The sequence below is a fragment of the Antedon bifida genome, chromosome 8 (genome assembly GCF_963402885.1).
Source record: "Antedon bifida chromosome 8, ecAntBifi1.1, whole genome shotgun sequence".
NCBI classification, from domain to species: Eukaryota; Metazoa; Echinodermata; class Crinoidea; order Comatulida; family Antedonidae; genus Antedon; species Antedon bifida.
In genome coordinates, this window is record NC_136233.1 from 17,661,716 (window position 1) to 17,683,128 (window position 21,413).

The 21,413-nt window shown below is 32.5% G+C and overlaps 3 protein-coding genes across 6 annotated transcripts in view; 1 reads left to right on the forward strand and 2 right to left on the reverse strand.

Moving 5' to 3' along the window:
• LOC144850234 (cell adhesion molecule DSCAM-like) overlaps nucleotides 1-6,208 on the forward strand; it is a 31,418-nt gene extending 25,210 nt beyond the window's left edge. Inside the window, exons 28-33 of one of the 2 annotated variants that reach the window (XM_078707470.1) lie at nucleotides 897-1,082; nucleotides 1,435-1,548; nucleotides 2,222-2,461; nucleotides 3,347-3,536; nucleotides 3,883-4,022; nucleotides 4,130-6,208. In XM_078707470.1, coding sequence (XP_078563596.1) covers nucleotides 897-1,082; nucleotides 1,435-1,548; nucleotides 2,222-2,461; nucleotides 3,347-3,536; nucleotides 3,883-4,022; nucleotides 4,130-4,404 — 1,145 coding nt within the window. In that variant the 3' untranslated portion in view covers nucleotides 4,405-6,208. Of the gene's footprint in view, nucleotides 1-459; nucleotides 1,083-1,434; nucleotides 1,549-2,221; nucleotides 2,462-3,346; nucleotides 3,537-3,882; nucleotides 4,023-4,129 lie in introns of those variants that run through there. The other variant, XM_078707471.1, reaches the window with a different exon arrangement.
• A 454-nt stretch (nucleotides 6,209-6,662) lies between these two features.
• Nucleotides 6,663-16,050, reverse strand: LOC144849976 (cell division cycle-associated protein 7-like). Of its 2 annotated transcripts, none has more exons than XM_078707120.1 (9): nucleotides 15,973-16,050; nucleotides 14,363-14,471; nucleotides 13,964-14,032; nucleotides 13,651-13,814; nucleotides 11,993-12,095; nucleotides 11,258-11,392; nucleotides 9,957-10,106; nucleotides 9,506-9,642; nucleotides 6,663-8,272 (listed from the first exon to the last, which is right to left on the reverse strand). In XM_078707120.1, the coding sequence occupies exons 2-9, from the start codon at nucleotides 14,453-14,455 to the stop codon at nucleotides 8,257-8,259; spliced, it is 867 nt and encodes a 288-aa protein (XP_078563246.1). In that variant the 5' UTR covers nucleotides 14,456-14,471; nucleotides 15,973-16,050; the 3' UTR covers nucleotides 6,663-8,256. The 2 variants fall into 2 exon arrangements, with proteins under 2 accessions (XP_078563246.1, XP_078563245.1); XM_078707119.1 differs by having other exon boundaries at nucleotides 11,993-12,097; nucleotides 13,647-13,814.
• A 313-nt stretch (nucleotides 16,051-16,363) lies between these two features.
• LOC144849872 (endothelin receptor type B-like) overlaps nucleotides 16,364-21,413 on the reverse strand; it is a 36,796-nt gene continuing 31,746 nt past the window's right edge. For both annotated transcript variants that reach the window (XM_078706966.1, XM_078706965.1), the window contains exons 2-3: nucleotides 20,777-20,980; nucleotides 16,364-19,403 (exon numbers count right to left, since the gene is read on the reverse strand). In XM_078706966.1, the coding sequence (XP_078563092.1) occupies nucleotides 18,368-19,393 (1,026 nt within the window). In that variant the 5' untranslated portion in view covers nucleotides 19,394-19,403; nucleotides 20,777-20,980 and the 3' untranslated portion in view covers nucleotides 16,364-18,367. The remainder of the gene's footprint in view (nucleotides 19,404-20,776; nucleotides 20,981-21,413) is intronic.

The window sequence follows — 21,413 nt, forward strand, 5'->3', positions numbered from 1 at the left end:
CAGGGTGATATGTTATTATAGATACCACTTTTAAAATAAGAAAAAAACAACTATACAATGTGTGCAGTGGTTACGACAAATATAATGAATATGTATATCAAAATCAAAACATTTATTTATCTATTTCCATTTTTTTTTTTGCATTTGCATTTCTCTTTTGAAATTGTATTGAAAATCATAATTATGTTGATTATGGTGAATAAATTAAAAGAAATAAAACATGCAAAAAAAATGAAATTAATATCAAAGGAGTAAGTCAATAAGTTTACAGTTTACGTGTAATAACAAACATGCATGTTTACATTAGAAGAAGAGTGACATTATTTTCACTCTTCCAGGACTAGACGAATTAAAAGTATGGTCTCTGGTTGGTTGCAATTTCAAAGTAGATGAAATTTGCAGAATAATTTCGACTAGTGGAAAACAGGTTTAAAGGAAATATAATGTTCTTTTCCACAGATATTCCGCATGGTTCCTCGTCTTTCGAGGGTAATTCGCCGAAAGCACTTAATGTATACCAAACAAGTCAATTCTCATTTCACACATTTCACGACCCACCACCGAGCACAAGCCACGAAACATGAAACATTATGTGTATTGTGTCATTGTTTTCCTAATGTAAATAATTGTTATTAGTGTGTGACAGTATAAATGTTAAATATTTACATTGCCAACCTTTATTTTATTGATAGCCGTCTGCAAAACAAGACGGTGAAAAACCGCTTGCATTCTTTTCAGGTATCCTCGCTTTCCCATGATGGCCTATTATTTTTGCATGATGCTTTTAACCCTTTTTGGTGAAATCTCCGCCATCTAATCGGCGGAGTGTGGTTTCCTTTTTGATGTGTTGAATTTCGGTTTTCTTTTATTTCATTTGCACCCCCTTTCGTTATCAGATGCATGCCATTCTGTAAATCTGCCTGTGAGTGACCCCAACATCAACAGCATTTCCCCTGTAAGCCTAACAACATTTCAATACCAAAGCTCACAAGAACCAGCCCAAGGAGCCGTCGGTGGAGTTTTGTACCCTTTGCGTGCCAGTCCGTATCATAACATTACGCAAAGCAGACTTTTAGAAAACGGTACGTAACCCAAAGTTAGGCTACTATAAACATACATTAGATTATTACCGTACGCACTATTAATTCTAATAATATGACGTAATAACCCAATTCACATCTAGGTGAGTATACTACATTAAATGTCAATGAAACATCATCTAATATTACTGTATTTTGTTGTAGTTAAATTAAACCTTATAAGTTTAATATACGTCAGATCACTACCAATATTTGGGCACATTTCACTTGTTGTCACACTAGTGTGATAATGTAGACAGCGCTTTAGATTATCCTTGTCTCTCGTGCTCAATGATCAGAATAATTGACATACTTTCTATACCGTACTGCAGTTTTGTATTTCTAAATTGTTTAGGGAATGTAATGACGTATGATAAAATATCGGCTTATCAAAAATCAAAACCACCGCCACTGCCAGAGAGACCAGCCCACCTCAACCTGTTCAGAACCACAAACATTGCAAAACCAAGTAAGTAGAAGAATTATAATAGGCCTAAACATCAGACTGACGACATCATTAGGGTTGGTTATGATAGTGTGAGCAAACAGGTAAAAAACAAAACACATTGGTGTAGACGTTACAAATACACAAATTAAACTAGAAAAGTGAGTGCATTCTGCGAGCAGTTTTGAATACGGAGGGCCCCGTTAAAGATACAAACCGAATGTCTATATTATTAGAACGTTTCTCATTGGATAACAAAATATTAGTGTACAATCGTCGACTGTAATAAATGATTTCAACCGCAAACTTGCCTGGTCGTCTTAGGCCAATGTTTTGTAGTCAAACAATGAACTTTCGGGTCTGCCAAGCAATGAAGCGTATGGCAGATCAACTTTCTGTATAGCATAGTATAAATAGAAAATATGAATATGGAAAATTCCAGATTGCCTGTATACGGGGGCCTCTTCAATTAGAATACACCCAACTTAATATTAAAAGTGATTTTAATTGGGCATAATAGAGGAGCACTGGTTCAAAACATTCATGGATATTTAATACTGCGTAGGGCCTATCATGTGTTGGTTCCCACTACCTGCGTTTACGTTCTTTCGACATTACAAAATAAAAATGGAAACTTGTATTCCCGCTTGCTTTTAAATGTTACTTCCTAAAACGTGCAATATTACTTTGTTTCTAGATATATCAATAAGCAGACATTCCATAGACAACCAAGAAGAACAACGTCACAGAAATCAACAACAACGTTGTTCATCATTCGACAAATCCGCACAATTGTATAAGCGTGTAGATACCCATCATAGCTCTAGTAGTGATATAGATAATGGCATTTGGAACAGCGTTCCAACAATTCCTGTTAGTCCTGTGGATCCACCTGCTGACACAGATTCGTCATCGCCTGGGGAGATCCATAAACAAGGTAACGTGGTCGTAAAATAGAAAAACAACCCTAAGAATGGTCCTAATCTAGAATGATTCCTCCTTCCAGTGAGTTGTATTAACTTCCTTCAATCTAATTCCCATCGCAAATGATCTCGACAAAAAAAACCGGATCTTAAAATACTTTTCAATACATAAATAATCTGTTTAAAATGTAAGCTTTACACTTGGTATAACGAAGTCACTGTATTATTTAAAACACACACGTTACAATTGATACCCACATACGTTACATAACATAGGCCCGCTAATACAGGCGTTGCTGTGTTATTGTTAGGCTTGTCTGCCACTCAGAATAATATAACAGTGCTTACCTTCTAGCCTACTTCTAAAAAAAGTAGATAGATCCAACTTCGCACAACCTTCTTCAGATCATATATTATTCCTACATCAATTTTTTTAAACATTTCTATAATTGATTTCATAACATTACTTTCCCGTATGGTAGGCCTAAAACCTTCATTTTCACGGCTGCCTTACGATTGTCAAACAGCCCGCTAGATTGTCATCTGTATACGTAAGGTTCCGGATATTGGGTTCATTGGATTTACTTGAGCATGCGTATTTGTCAGTTTTTGTAATGGTGGTTTATTTCCGCTACTGATTTTACCAATGATTAGTGCACAGTTGTGGTGTGTTGAACCATGGAAGAAACAAATAAATTAGGGATTTCGAGTTCGATTCTCGCATGTAGTATTGTTTTTTTGTCGAGATAGGATAGTTTGTGAAAACAAGAGTTTGTATAAAATAACTATAACACCAAATGTGACTTGTGTATGTAAAACAAAGTGGAAAAATATGAATTCCAGAAAATATATTAAAATATTCCTAAATACAGTAATTAATTGGTGATGTTATTTTACAGGAGCTAGACCTCGAGAGCGCATGATCAGAAGTCAAACACTTCATTCAAGTGATGGATCCGACGACCAGGCAAACGATAGATATTCAAAATGCTATCGCCCACCTCGCACAAAAAGCGGGAACAGGAATTCCCGGAAATCAACTTCAAAATCGTCTAACAAATCTAAGAGAAGTTCTGGCAAATCCAGAAGGTGTGTGTAGTTTTTTTATTTTGAAGTATTATTAATACTACATTGAATCCTTAAATAAGATGCTAGCGGGATAAGACGTAAAGCCGTTGGCCCTCGGCGTTTAGATGATAAAGCGCACGTTAAAGAACTTCGTATACTATTCGAAAATAGTAGGGGATCGTCTAACAGTGTGCTGATTTGAGTTGCTTGCTTCCTTGGGTCCGCAGAGAACCTAATCCAAATTTCCTCAGTTTAAAGTTAAGGACGATAATAAATACATTTATCTTTACGTTAGTTGTGTTATGGAAGGTAGTAAATGGGTAAAATTAAGATATGTTATAATGTATCAATCTTTTTAACAATGTAGGCATAGTAAGCGACAAACAACACGTTCAGCTACCTTCGATCAGCCTTGCAGCCCGTTAGACGAATACGTTGACCGTTCACATCATCACTCTAGCATTCTACTAAACGACGGCATGCGATATTACGAAACAAGAATCAACGGTAAGAAAACTATATTATTAATTAATAGTCGACCAAAACAAACCGACAACAACCTCTATGAGTACTAATAAGAAAATGTCTATCAAATAATTGTGTTAATTGTATAGGTTTTCTGAGTGAACCAGAGCAACCACGATCAGCGCAGAAACATCGGCCACGTCGACAAGTATCAACTCCGTCGCCTCAATCATTCCCTGCACTTAACTCTACTCAAGTCATAAACACTGTTAGTCCGTCAAAAAGTAGTCGACATAAAAGATTCTCAGGATCTCCACAGGTTTCCACTGAAGATAGCAATGGAGAGATTGAAATCGAAATGTTGTCACAGGATCAGCTGTCAAATACATCAGACAATTACACTGAAGAGTTTACGATTGTTTGAAAGTATAGGTTAATTTTCACTCTCAAAAAGAGTGAATTAAAACTATCGGGTTTCTCTCTTCCCTGGTATATAACGTGTTGAAATTCTGTATCCTGAATGACAATGGCACTATAAGCATTATTTCTTTAATTACCCTCTTCAGGGTATGGGAGAGCAATCTTTCCCCAGCATAGTTTATATAGCAAAACATCAACTTCCAAATGTTTTACTTACGTCATAGTTCACGTTACGTCGTTGGTATGCATATGTTCTGTATGTTGTATATTATATTGTGTTGGTAAAAGTTATATGACAGATATAGGCTATACAATGGAATACAGAAGTTGTCTTAAAAGAAAAGAAAGAGTATGGTTAATAAGTTATGTTGAAAAATCGTCCATAATAGCAAGATTTCGTTTCGGGACGTAAATGTGGTAATTTATGCAAAAGAATAATCTGCGCATGCGTATAATCCCAGTATACACCCACCGTGAATATCATCATTAGCTGGAATATTCGGCCGATTAAACGTTCGTTCTTGATCTATCATGCCGAAACGAAAGTTTGCAAAACAAAATGGATAGTTCGATATATTACTGTACTTATTCTGCACTGGTATGAAGCGGTCCCTTCAAAGAAAAAAAAACTGTATTTAGTTGGAGGGATGCCTTTTAATTTATTTTGTAATGAACTGAAGGTGCTATTTCTTTCTTTAGATATATTATTCTGTTTTACATTAATAATAATACTGCGATTAAACTATTAACTATTTACAATTGCGAGTACAAAAAAAGGAATCAATGCGGTAACAAACAGAATCTTGATAAAGTTCCCCTTCGTCTGGAGACTTAAATTAACATTAATATGAATGATGTTTGTATTCGTTTATTTCGTCCCATTCGTTACAATTGTCCACCTGTTGTATATATAATGTATAATAAAACATTTGATATAAGTATAGGTAAATTAGATAGATTTAAGTTTATTTATTTCGAAAACAAATTCCAATAAATGGATTGTACTAAGCATATTACAGTATATCGATTAAGGATAGGCCTATATTTAATATAATGGTAAAGTCATTTAAAGAAGAAAATACATTCTTCTCCATTTATACTAAAATACAGCATTAACATTTTGGAGAAAAACTTCAATCCCATCGAAAATTACCCAACTTACAGATTTACGATTTATTAGTAGTAGGATAAATGAAATTATAATTAATCGTGTAGGCCTGTTTTAAATTGAACAAAACAAATATTTAAAATATACTATAGTGAGATTATATTTATTGTTTTACCATATTTTATGTAAAACTCTGTCTACACTATCAAACTAGTTTGACCAAAAACCGTATGATGTGCCAAAACATGGTAGTGTGATATGATGTCATCGTGTCCATATATGGACACATCACATTTTTTGTCACATATAGTTTGATAGTGTAGACAGGGATTAAGTCTAAAACTGACTGAAAAATGTATATATAATAATAATTGTTAGCTTTATATTAATTTACATTAAACTACTAACGGTGAAATGTAATCTTCTGTTTAGACCATTAGGTTTTTTTCTTGGTATCTTAAACCTTGTCTACACTACCCAACTAGTTTGACAAAAACAAGTATGATATGCCCAAATATGTTAGTGATATGACATCATTGTGTTACACCACATATTGTCACATAATGTTTGATATTGTAGACAGAGCTTTAGAAATGTTCAAGATATTTATACTTTGGTATGTAAAAAAAATGTAAATGTTTATATTTACACACTGTGTGCGTTTCAGAAAGTTTGTTTCATACTAATAAAACGGTCTTAACTAACAATTTTATATGTATATTATTATTATGGAGTTACATTTAACGGTTATATTATACATAAATAATCATAGTACAAAACAAAATTGAACGTGGCGTTACCGACTGAGTATAAACGAACTTTTAGCCGGTAGCTATATATATTGACACAAACACGAGTGTGCAATTCAAGGCATAAACGTTAGGAGCTTCGAGGAATGGTTGTATCTTGTCAATGTGGTCATACCAATGCGGAGAAGAAAATGCAACTATACTGTATGCGTAATATACAGTATAAAAATTTGTTCCCATAATTGTCTGAAACAAGATTGTACTTCAAAGTCTAGGGAGACTTTCCTCTTTCAATTAATTAATTTTCAACAATCAATTACCTTTCTGAAGAAACTAAATAAAAACGATAAAGATATCTAATGTAATTGTAAACTTAAAAAACAACGGACATTCAGTAAACTTCAATCAAAATAACAGCATCATTTATTGAAATCAATTTTTGCAAACATGGAGAAATAAGTAAATTTGAATTTTAAGTAAACATTTTATTCAACATTCTTTAAATTTCATTTAATAAAATTTTCAATAAAAAAGGTAAAACTTTAAAAAACTATTTTTCACACAAAGCATAAATCCAAACACCTGTTTACACATAACCAACGTTGGACGTACAGTAAGCTCGCAGTCAGTAATTTGACCAATCACGACGCAATGCATCATCCCAACTGTCGCTTGTGATTGGTCAACTCACTAACTTGGAAACCAAGCTTTACGACAAAATTAAAGCTATATACAATTCTTCACAAATCTTTAACATTGTTAACAATTATATAATTAAAATCAACAATTAATGAACCATGAAAATGTTTTAAATTGGAGAAAAGATTGTTGAAGGAAATCAACTTTAACAATACTTAATTTTCACAGTTTCTTAGATTCAAAATTACTGGCAAATTAGTTTAACAATATTCTGTAACATGAACATTAAATGTAACGAATCTTTAACTACGGTACTTGTGAAATAATTACTATTTTTAAACAATCACTTCAATATTGTCGGAGAAATACTATATTTTTGTTAACTGTGATAAAAATTGTATAACCCTATAACAATTTAACACTTATATTTAATAATATGTATAGTTAAATTGATTTTATCTCAAAATAATTTGGAAAACATTTTTCAGTATTTGCGATTATAAATAGACGGAAATTATCATTGTTTTAGGAAACGAGAAAGAAAAATGTAGAACCGATCAAGCTTTTCCTGTTTTTGGTACATTATCAACATGAAGCAAATTTAGATTTTTCAAACACATCACCTGACTATTATTTAATAAAATTTATTGTAGAATAGCACTCAAGGGATCATGTCAAAATTATACTTTAATTATTTTTTTTTTTACAGAAATGAAGTATGATTTTAGTTGCATTTTATGTTGAAGTGTGTACAGATAGTCATACACAGTGTGTTTGACAGTCTGTAAAATCTTGATAAAAAATTCAAATATGGATACTAATTTTACATCTTTTTCACATAATATTTAAACAACAATAAGACAATCATGGGTAGAACAATACATAGTTTACAAACTAGGAACTATACTGAGTTGTTATAAAAAAAAAAAGAAAAATAGAATGATTTGTTTTAAAATTTAAATATAAAAAGTAAAAAAAAAAAAAAAAATTAACTCTTAAAATCACAATGTAAAAGTTAATATGACAAATTGATGATACAATAGTATATTTAAATTTAACGATTTAAACGATTGTAACAAATTTATTCATATAATGTAAAAATTGACATTTTCATAAAAATTTATTTAAAAGAATTGTAATCAAATATGGACAAATGTTTTTTATATAAAAAAACCCAATGATGATTGAAAATACAGAATATAAAAATTAAACAGCTCTTCACTATAAAGCAACACAATAATGCAGACACGCTGTCTGTATTAAAATACATTTATTACAATGACGACATAAGTGAGAAAAATAATATAGTAGAGTGTTCAGCAAGACACTTTCTTCACCTAAAGAATGATGTTCAACAACTTTAAACACTAGCCAAGCTGTGAATAAAGAAAGGATGTAAGAAAATGTGAAAATATAATAATTATATGAATATTATATGAGTGAAAAATGGAACACAGCCAACCAATGCCAATGGATTTTTGGTTGAATTTAACCATTTATCATGTCAAGTGAAAACATTATTTGTCCCGTTTTTTTTTCTACGGAAGTGATTGACTCTATTAAAACTACAAAATAACCTATTCAAAGTCTGATTTAATTAATCTTCATTTTTCATGTTTTTGGGGGACAATACATCTTTAAAATTAGATCATCACAAAATAAATCTTTAACAGATCCACATGTACTACAACATTCTACTGCAGCTACTGTAGTAACTTCATGTTACCTTAACAGTATGCAATTATTCAGCATGTTTTTTTACGCGTAATTACACATACTTTTCATTTCTGATTAGTACCAAAGTAAGCACCAAAAACTGTAGTTACTGCATAACTAGCATTGAAAGGCAAATTCTTCTTACATAGCAGAATAATTAATGTTGCACATAGAGAAGCGTTACATTTATTTCCCAGCTATCTAGAGCATTACCGAGCCTTATTATTAATCACAGAATGTTTTCAATTTAGCTCTTAAATAACAAGCCCTGTAAAACCTTTGATTGAATGAAACCAACTAATCAACTTCAATCATTTCAGAGAGCTTAGTATATTAGGGAGAAATTGCAAAAGTTATCGGCTGTACCGGAGGCAAGTATATATCATGTAATTGCAATCTTATTTAATGTTAGTGGTCTCCTCATAAACCATATCGGTATATGTAATTAGTGTACACATTACTGACAGCAAATATGTTACAGTTAAATAACTTGGGATTTAAACTCCAGAAAAAGGATTTTATTATAAAGAGCTTTTCAAAGAGGAATTGCAGTGACATTAAAGGGTACAGCAGCTTCGAGTTTAAAATTGTTTAATACAAAATATAAACATTTGTAAGAAAATTAATATCCCCACTTATTTTTCGACGGAGGTGAAGCACAAAAACCATAAAACATAAATTGCTTCTGAGTAAATTTGTGATATGTAATTATATATACTTGTTAAATGAGATTAAAGATTCTGTTTCTTAATTTTAGTTAGTAGGCCTAACCCATAAAACGAAAAATAGATTGACTGAGCCTTAAAAGTGTGGCTATATATGCACTGAGATAGTAAAATTTAAAACTGTTCATTAGGGTGATTATATTATGATTAATAAATAAAAACACTAACCTTTCAAGGTATTCTCTGACGCTGTTGAAGCCACTGTGTTTGGCAAGGTGTATCAGGATTCCGGTGGCGTGTCGTCCCTTCTTCTTACGACAGAAGCTGCAGTTACAATCACCTCTACATGGTGGGCAAAACCATTCCTAAGGAGAACAAGGTTTAGGGTCAAGCGTAGAGCCAGAAGGGGGCCATGTTAGAATTATTATACATCAGCTACTACATTTTATTTACTCTTTAACATGTGTATGTATTTTGTGTATTGTATCTGTTCTGAGGGTCCCAAATGATCAACAATTGCTGGATCGATAACCCTCTTAAAATATGGTTCAAAATAAAAATTATTAAAATAAATCTAGCAAGAATTTCTAAGTAACCGTACATAATGTTTGTTTAAGTGACTGCCTCATAAATTATACACTGTACTTTATCAATATCTTAACAAGATTACAATACTTACAGGATCTTTTAGACAGGCCTTTGCATCCTCACCGTAACGGTTACGCAGACAAGGTCCACAAAATTGACCTCTGACACCAAAGCATGATTCTGCACGGCAAATGGTTTTCATGTCCAGGGTCTTTTGTCTGCATTGATGACATGTAGTTCCCTGGGTTTAAAAAAATTATATATTATTTTATATTCCATACAAGTATTTATTCACGTAAGGGAAACATTGCATTTGGGTATGATTGCTACAATATATAGAATTTTATAAATATTTCAAAGTTTTAACATTTTTATTATCTATTTTAATCACTTCATGTTTTGTCTTTTGATGTTTTAATGTATACTATAATATTATACACATATGTGTAATTGCCAAGGGAAATTTCCAGTTATGGGCCAATAAAGAATCTTGAACCTTGTATACCATCACTGGACACTTTTGGGAAAACCGAATCAATAGAAAAAAATAGTTAACCATTTACAGTACCACTTGAATTCACCAAGTATTAATTAAATACTTGGCATTTGAGGAAATAATACAAGTGTGATTGGTAAATATGAACATTTGAATGATACTGGGAATGATTTTTAACTTTTAAAGCCCAAATATGGTAGTGATATGCCCAAATATGATAATAATATGACATCATCAAGTCCATATATGGGCACATCACATTTTTTTGTCACATAAAATTAGACAGTGTAGACAGAGCTTTATAAAGTCCATGCCAGCACCAAATTATGCGATACACTCTAGCTGCTAAGCAGGGTTTGAACTAAGGGACTTTTAATTATTGGCCTTCTAAGGAACGGGGGGTCGTCTGTCTTGGGGTCTGCACAGCGCTGTATAAAGCGTTTATTTCAAAATATATATCGATTGCCTTTTTGCTCAATTTTTGTTCCTAAATAACTATTTAAATATGTGGGTGGTCATTGACAGAAATCATTAGCAGTACCCAAATTGCAATAACTTCTGGCGGTCAATTCAAATGTTACTTCAGTGTAGTTGACTCAAAAGTGGCTGTCAATCAAATAACCATTATTTTGCATTGCAGCTAAAAGTTGCACAGTAATTATTAAATGGCGCTCTAATTGGGTATTTTTAACCATTATTTTCAGGCTGCCATTTAAACCAGTTACTGATAATTTGTCCTGTTTCTGCTGTCAAGAAATTTGGGTTAATTTATTCACATGGGTAATAAACGGTTATTTTTTTGTAGCAGAAACAGAACCTTAATTAAAGAAACTGATAGCTATAAACAAAAATTAATCAATGGGTAATAAAAAATGTCTGAGAAACATAAAACTTACATATTCACTATTGTAGACCTTTTCTCTGACATGTTCAGCAACATTCTCCAGATCTTCATCAGTAATTTCTTCCACACTCTTGCATTCAAGTTTAACAGCACGGCGTCTTTTAACAGGGCTTGATTCTGGTGAGGTCTTTACAAAGAAGAAAAAAATTCATATTTTATTTATTTAATAACATCTTTATACAGGATTACACAATCAGGTAAAAGAAAACCTGTTTTGCATTGTGGTCCTGTCTTAAATACAAAATAAATCGGCGGAAAACAAATTTTAGTTTTGTAAATGGTTTTTTTTTTCTAAATTCTCATCTGGAAAAACCATATTTACAGTTGCTATTTAGGAAAACACTTATACAGAAAGAAAAAAAAAATGTGTATTTTTTAGATTTACTTGCAGAGAATTTTAAGATATAATGTACCCCTGAAAAAAACGTTTGTGGTCAAATGCTATTTAAATGAATAAATTTGTTTAAATTCTAAAATGGTCTATTCTATCTTATTCATCTTTATTTTCCATGTTTTAGGGAAATTGCATCTTTAAAATTAAAATATTCGTCAAGTTGATTCCATTTCACTAAATCATTATTACTTGACAATAAGGTGCTTTATTGAACTATTAACATTTTATTGGATTATATACTTTTAGATAATCATAAAGGTTATAATATATTATCGATAGCCGTTGGAATTTTACTGTAGTTTGCCATCTATTTTTAGGAAAATACAAACATACATCAAAGATTTCAAATTTATTGTCCCCAACGCTGTCATCATCGTCTGAACTACCTGATCCATGGCGCTTCTTCTTCATCATTCCAGGAAATCTGATTAACAATCTCTGAAATATTAAATTTATAATAATTGATCAATTTATTATATGATAATTGATATCAATTTAAAAAAATAGCAAACATGCATTTGCTCATTTTAAAACTATAGAACATATGTTATTGATTTTTGCAAAAATTGTTAACAGGTCATAAATTTGACTTAAAAAAAATGTTCAAAAACAAAATGTAATTTTAGAATATTGAAATTAAAAAAGACGTAAATCAACCCAATTTAATTTCTTTTATTATAATTATATATCATTTTTTCTGGGAATTGTCTTATTATTCATCTGAAGATTTAAGATATTAAATAATAGTATAGTGTAGATCATACAGTAGAATTCCTTCTAAATTCAACAAAGTGTTCCCTGAATAGGGGTTTGTAGGGTTGTAAACGCATAATTGCCCCTGTTTAGGAAATGTTCCTTAATATGAATGTTACCCCAAAGAAAGCAGCACTATAGGAGGGTCTGGTGCAAGACTGACTAAATAACTTAGACCTATTTTCTCAAAGAATTTTTGGTTCTACTGATTTTCTATCAATAATTAAATTCAAGTGTTCAAACTATACAGCATAACTAACTGTAAAAGCGCATGATTAACTCAATATCATAAAGTATAGCAGATATCATGTTTCCACATGTTATGTGCATCACAAAAAGTACCAGAATAAAATTAATTCAACCTCTTTTAACTAAATGTGTGAGTTTACAGGACATTACCACCAACATCAATTTTACTAATGCATTTCTATAATCAAATGTTGTTTGATCTGAGATTACATTTATGCGACCGAGTTTAAATGTTGGTATTAAGTAATTCTACATAATAATCGTGAGATATTCGAGTACAGGTATCAGTTCAAAGGAAATGCGTCTAAAAGCATCTGTGATATAAGCATCTCTTTTAATTATTTTATTCACAAATAGTTCAAGGTTAAGAATTAAAATTTATTGAGTTAAGTTTCCAACTTCTTATCTTTCAGTGTTCAAGCACTTTACTGAAAATATTCTTTGTATATTCCACAGTATCTGAAGTATGTGTCACACAAAAATGTAATCATTTGGTCAAGTTTTATCATTTATGCATAATGTTTAAACTTTACATGTAATTTTTTTCATTTAAAATAAAAAAAATAAAATATGTTTTACCACACATCCCCTGCTATTCAAGGGCAGTAGAATCTCTTCTTTGGTTTATACACCTATTAAGGGGACAATTTCCTGGAAATTATATGTTTGAACATTACAGAAACTCCCTATTCATGGGAAACTGTCTGCATGTTCTATCAAGGCAATCTAACAACATGATGCTGAGCTGTGACATGATCAGTTCTTTGTCCCTTAAACAGACACCACATGCTGCAGAGAATATGTACATAGTACAGTACTGTTAGTATTTGTCGCAGCCAGACATAAGATCAAAGGACTGTTACAGGTTCCCATCTGCGCAATGCGAGCTCAGTGTCCTGTTAGATTGCCTTGGTTCTATACTATTGATTTGTTTTCTTTTTCTTTAAATGTTTTGGTTGTGATATTGAGTCACAAGAATACTCACAGACTTTGGTTGCTTAGTATCTTCTTCATCTTCATCATCAATATCGTCATACTTTCTCTTTTGTTGAGATCGTGTCAACGGAGGGCTCCTCATAGAGCGTGCTACACGGCTTGGATTTCGACGACGAACAGGATCATTGCTGAAGCTCCTTTGTGCTTTGGGTGATTTCTGCAAATAAATATTGGTTCTTCTAATACTGATGTAACAATTAATAAGTGGGAGAGTGGGTAGGGTGAGTATGAGTAAACCCCAATCTAAGCTCAATTTGTTCATGGCAAAGGGTGTATAAAAAGTAAACAATTTACATGAATAGTTACCTTTAAAACTGGTTTAGGTTGTTTGGGAATACCAGGCATGCCTTCAAGATCAGATAACAGCTTCTTTAACTGAAACAAAAAATCAACTTTCAATTTAAATAATTTTACTAATTTCAAATGTGCGGTGAGTGATTTCATTTCATTCACATGATACTGTTTTTTTGTATTAATGTTGACCAAATGCTCAATATATTTGAACCAATTGTATTTACTGTATTCCAACAAAAAAAACATCTTGCAAGTTGGACATTATTTTTTATTTTCTTTTTTAATCAAACATGATAATACTACTTTCTGTAAACATGTAAATCTAATATTCTTTTTAAATAATTAAGAATATAAATTGTATAATATTATCAATTTTTTTCAATATAAAAACATTTATTTTATCCTACATACCATTGCTTTATTCTCTGCGATGTTCTTGATACGTTTTGCCTCATATTCAAGATTTACACCCTTTGGTAGCGGAATATCAGGAAGTGATGACATTATTATTAGTTGTATAAGTCTGTAGAATATATAGCGAACAAAGCTGATTTATTTTGGTCATATTTGTTAATGAAGTTTCTATATTATGTTATGAGAGTGACAAATAAAGAATTTATCCAAATATTTTACTCTAATAAAAATGTTTAATTGTATACAATTTAAATAGGATGACATTTTAAAGCATCGCTATAATAGTGCTATATTAAAAGTGTACAGGCACTGCCAGATAAATACAAATGATGAAGGCCTCTAGAAACTACTGTACTGTAGGCCTAGCTAGCCAATTTAAAAATAATACAATTAGGCCTATGATGCCTATGTCACGACAAACATAGTCCGGGGCCAAAATCGGTCCAGCCGGACCAGTTTTGGCTCTAAATTTGTGGCCAAAAGCAGTCCGCCACTGCCAAAATCGGTCTGGGTGTTTCTTCTGTCGATTTTAATTAAATTACTAGGCCTACGGTATTTTTAACGTGCCTAGAAAAATATCCCATGATATGTATAAGTACTGTAAGTTATATTGTCGGATAAATACTATAAATAAATTTTTTTTTATCCAAAAACATGACTTAAGTGTTCAGTCAGATTTCAGTCTGCCACACACTCACATGAACGGGTATGGGACGCTGATATTGCCAGCTAGATTGTATTTTATGATTGAGGCCTTTTTTTTCTTTCTCGGCCTAGTCAATATTGGTATAATTGTTTTATAATAATATTAAATTGATTTATTGATTGACTAACCATAAATTAGTAATAAATTAAATTGTTTTTAACATCATGGAGAAACGAAGATGTTAAAACAAAAGAACAAAATGGATTAAAAACATATATATATATTGTTTACACAGAAATTAGTACTAATTATTGATGAGTTGCTACTAATAATGATAATTAAAAAATAGGCTTAATTTATAATATTAAAATAACAAACCCCTTAATTTTCAATATAATGACTAATCATGGCATTTTTTGAATGATATATACATTATAACTAATTTTGCGCACCATATGACCAGACCATATTTGGCTGCCAAAAACAGTCTTACTGTCCAGACCGATTTTATCCAGGCCGGACCAGTTTTGCCGGACCAGTTTTGTCGGCCAAAATTGGTCCGGCCGGACTGATTTTGGCGTGACACCTACAATTACATACATAATATTTTAAAGAATAATTTATAAATAAGAAATATTGCTACTCCCACCCCACACTACTTTCATGGATGGAGAAAAGAAAACATAACTTGTCATAAGTCTAGCCTAAGCTACCGATGTCTTATCCAAAGTACCATGGTGTGCACACGGGTACGGGACGATATTCGTCCTGTTTGGTCCATGACAAACAGCAGGCTGGCACTCGCCTAGCTAGGCCTAGCTTTTTTACAGACAAGCCTGAATGAAGCGGTGACACTTAACGTTTAAAGTTAAAATCAATATTAAGCAAACTGTGTTTATTTCATTAAACGCATCAACATTACACAATATATACTGTAAATAGTAAGAAGTATTTTACTTACACTCAATGCTTGTTAGAATCGTTTTGCATCAAAGAGAGCTAGGCCTATATACTGTAAATGCTTCGCTTCGCGTCGGTAGAACATGTGTTTACAATAATTCCCAGGCTCTTTAAATGACCAGCCAATCAGCAACGTCCAATTTTCGCGGGCAAACGTTTATGAGGTAAACAAATATCCCTATTTGGTAATTGGCGGGAGTTACATTGTCCTTGGATAATAAAATATTAGTATTGATCACGTTTACATTTTTTTAATCTATAATTTCACCTAGCCTTTTTGATCGGGTTCAAGAATGTATTTATTCGCAATTTGTCAAAATAAAAGTTTTTTTTAAATTATTTTATTTTCTTACACATGTGATGTGAATAAAAACACAAAATATTATATTTTAAGCTCCGATTTAATGAAATAATTAAACATTTATTCATTTACATACTATTATATGTTATACTTATTATTTACATATTAATTGAAATTATTGATATTATATGCCCAGGACGTTGTCTTGTCACCGACGAAAAGTCTGGTCGTCAGTAGGCCTACAAGAGTAGGCCTAGGACTAGGCCTACTATCTAAAATAATTTACTATACCGCGCAGAGTTCTCTCATGTATACACCTATTACAATATTATAAATTAAAATATGTGCGTTATAAAGCTGATTTTCCACTAGGCCTAGGCGAATCAGTGTTCGCTCGAATCGAAAGCGTCGGGCACGTATTATGCGTGCGTAGAGAGAGGGATGTGGAAGATGGAAACATTACGCATGCGTATAAGCTGACGTTTTCGATTCGCGCGAACAAATTCGCCTAGTGGAAGGTACAGTATACATTTATCAGTAGTAGAGTAGTGGATGAATGGGGAGGGGGAAGCCGCGGAAAAGGTTAGTATAAAGTACTGAAATATGATCCTAATGTCACAACTTTGCATCATAATTTTAAAATTTAGGAGGGCGAGGAATGGCCGGACAGCCGGTCCCCTTGAGATCCGCCAATACAAAGACTGAAAAAATAACTCATGTAAATGGCTAATTAATAATTATTCCCAGTCTTACACACAGTGCATTCTCGTCTGTCCGTCAGTCTGTCAGTCGGTCCGTTATAGTCGTTGAGCCTACCGGTTCCGGTTGACCAATTATGGCGGTAGCAACACTAGAAACCCGTCGGTGTTGCGATAGGTTAGTGGTGAATAATAACCTGTTTATGATACAAAATTATTAATCAAATTACTTTATACCAATGTCAAAAACAACATCTATATAGTGAGAGAAATGCTCTCTAAACATTCTATAACTTAGTTACAAATATATAATAATATACAATTTTCAATATACATTATACAAGTTAATATTATATTTTATAAAGCAAATAATGAATCCTTATATTCGTGAAATGGGGCAAATAATATCATGAGGTAAAAGATAAATTGTTCTATTTTCACTCGGTTTTCGCTCGTGAAAATATATATCATTTCATCTTTTTCACCTCATGAAATTATTTGCCACATTTTTTAATTGAACACATACTGTACACATTCAGTATTTGTATATACTAAGTCACCCACTTTTCTTTCTTCCTCTAAAAAGTATGATTTGTCTAACGACTTAACCAATATAGTGTTAGTATAGTATACTTTATCAAGACGTCTAAAACATTAACTGACCTAAATAGAAAAAGCAGAAACGATGTACTTGGGGTTAAAGCAGTGGGTGATAGACAAAGTAACAACTTTTTATCATGAATAATAATAATAACAAAAGACGAAATATTTAAGTACGATAGAAGAATTTTGCCGAACTCAACTAGTCTACACACGGAAACTTTTCTTGCAAAACACAGCTTGCTTGAGTTTGCAAACTAAAGCATTGTAAGGTACGTTAAATATTGTTGTAAATAAATAAAAATACAAACTTAGTCTACACTTAGCACACCACTTTGTTTGCAAGCTCAGTTGCTTGGTCGAGTTTGCAAAGCTTGCTGGAGTGTAAACTTGTGCACTCTTGTGTTTTGTTGTTTGCCCAACCTTTTCAACTGGTCTAGCTAACTAACTTTAGACAACTGTTCTTAAGATGATTAGAGTTTGCTCGATTTTGCAAAAAAAAGTTTGTCAGTGTAGTATGCTAAGGTCTATGTACAGCTAACATAATCAGAAAACCCTGTAAAAACCCGAAATTCGTTTATTATGTCTATTATAGTTTTTGTAAATATCATTATACGGTAAATTGCCCAACTTGACGCAATGTACCATTGGACACCAATTTCAATACTCATCAAAACTTCTCCTTCTCGATAGTAAAGTCAAACCAACTTACATCGAAATCACCATTATAGTCTGGCATCTCCTGGTGCAAAATTCAAACTTAGCTAAACATACGTTTTCTTTCTTTCTATTGTTTCTTATACAAAAGACGTGCGCATTGTTTCTTGTGTAGTAGAGGACAGCAACTTATGCCTATTTTGAAAACAGGACACTCTACAGAACATACTATGACGAAACTTCCGACTTATGATACATAAAATCAACGGGTCTATAGCAGCGTTGATGATTGCTAGATAAAAACCCGCCATGTGGAATTTATAGAGAAGTTTCCACTTCTCAGGGGTGAAATCGAAAACGTCGTGAAATTCCCGAACCCATTCGGTCGAGATATATGGAGACCAGGCACCGGTCACAAGCAGAATTAACGCTGGCATTATGACTGCTAATTTTCGTCGTCTTTTTATAAACGATTGTTGTATTCCTAGATTTGTTGCTTTTAACAGTTTAACCATGATTTTGAAATAGCACCCACATGTTATGCAAAGTGGTAGAGCGTTTAGAAGTACAAGACGCATCGATTCATAAATCTTTGCAGATTTTGATCCCATGATAAACACCTCGCAAGTTCCTCCAGTGTAAGTTGTTTTGATGAAGGCAGGAATCGCGAACGCTAGAGCTATCGTCCATATACTAGCTATACAAATCGTGTGTTTCATAAACTTCTGTTTATACCGATCAGCGGTGCGGTTCTTCCAGCAGAACACGGCCCGGTACCTTTCAATAGATAGAGCCATCAGTGTGTTCACGGATGCAGCCTGGAAAACTACAAACACAGTGTTAATAATCTTACAAGAGGTATCGTTGTACGGAAAAGAATACCCGAAATCAAACAGTAACATCCACAACTGGTAGGCTGAAATTGTACCGATGAATACTAGAAATAAGATATCGCAAATAGCAAGGCTAAGAATGAAAAAGTTTGGAACAGTTCGCATATCTTTAGTTCGTACAATAATAGAAATCAGAAGGCTATTTCCAACAAATCCGAAGAACACAACTAACGTAATGAATAATGTAAAACACACCAGTCCTATGTTCACTGTATGGTCTGTATCTGGCATAGATGTCATATTGAGTAACACGTCACTTCCATTTTCGGCCATAATTAGTACACTGAAAAGACACAAAAAATACACACTATTAGTAACTTAGCAACTTACAAACTGCAATATGTATAATTCACATTGAGTAAAAAAGAAGACTGGAAGAAATCATTCTATCTTTTGGGCTACTGCAGTAACTACTTTGTTTACTGTAAAAAGGGTATTTTGTAATACCTGCAGTATAGCCTATACTGGATATTTTCCCTAATATAATATAACTATGCAATAATGACAATTTATACAGTCTTATTGATTTTAAATTATTTGACAGCTGTTTCTAAATCTATAGTTTAATCTAACTATAATAATATGCACTAGTTGAACGTGTTCACAAGGTAGTTGTAAAGACTTACTTAGGCGTGGTTCCCACTATAGAGACTCAACGCAAGGTTCAATCACAACCAATGGATCATTCGAACTGGCGTTTGTCATTGGTCGAACTCGCTTGCGTTGCGTCGGTGAGAATCACGCGTTAGGAAATCTAAAATACTTTCTTTCAAACATAATATTATAGAAACTGAAAAGACTTTAGCTATTATCTGTAAAAGCATTTTCTTAGAAACATCTTTGAGACATGCGACTTTAAAATGTTATATGCACAAGTTCATATAATGTCAAAACATAAAAGGTAACTCTAGTTCTTGTGGGTTTTAAACGTCAAGCAAAGGATCAGCGTATACTACAGTTTTAATACCAGTTCTGGCACTAACCTGATTCAGCTTAAGGTAGATATACATGCATAACTTCAATTGCCTGTTTGGGGAATTCGATAACAATAAGCTCAATTCAGACACATAGATCACGAGATGATGTTGTGAATGTGTACAGTGTAGGATTACTAATAGCTCATCGTAGAAAATCGGAAATGTACACTAGAGCCTACTACAACTATGATGTCAATATACGAATAAATAACATGGGATATAGTGTTATCTTGTTATAGTATAAAATAAATAACCTCATGAAGAAGGATTTATACATGTTGAAATAAGATTTAGTAATAAAGATAACTTTCGTTGCTAAGAACTAAAAAATAAATAAAAAAAATAACATGAACTACTTTTAGGAGACGATAATTTCATAAATAAAGAACTAATCTAAACATCTATGGCACACATAGCCGATTCTTGGTAGACCTCTGTATCTATAATTTGTCCAATGTCGTAGGGAAATTCTGTTGGAGATGTTGTAATCTAATTTCGTTATAAGAAATAGACACCCTATTTTCACTGACTTTCGCAAGCCATCTGTGTACTTACAGTCAGACACGTATCTAGATGACTTGCAATAGTCAGTGAGACTCTATCCACTGAAAGCTGCAGTATCGAGTGAAATATATATAATATAGCCTATTATATATAATAATAATAAATGCAAGCTTACCTTTACGTTTACCGTTTTTAGTTTTTTTTAAAGTACTTTAGCTAGCGTTTACACGTGGTCAGTGGTTGATCATCAACAGCGCAACTAAAATAAACAGGTCTCGATTATAAAGCAGTTCATTTTTTCTTTATCCTAGTCTTAAATCATTAAAGGTATGATGAAAAGTGTCCTTAATCAACTTCCAGAAAAAGCTTTTAATGCAATCTGTAATTAAAGAATAATTTAAATAAAATCGGTATACTTAAAACGTTTAATGTGTTTTAGTAGTCAAATTCAATTAAATATAGTATTATTGTTATCGATATTATTAGTATGTCGGTCAATAATCTTCTGATGACAAAACAACGACAATCAGCTAAATGCATTCGTAGGCCTAATTTATTCGCATTAACGTACGCACAGTGAACTGCGATTTCAATATTCTGTCTCCATATTTATGACGTTGTATCAATTATTCACGCGTAACGGAGTGTAACTAGCGCCATCACAGTCATAATAAAATTGTTTAATATTGTTATATGAGGATCTCTGTTGAGCGTGCGTAAGAGGGTGTTATACAATTAAATCGAATCTTAACCATACTATGAAATCTCCAGTGTTTTTGAATAAAGTACAAATCCGGGTAGGGCAAACATCT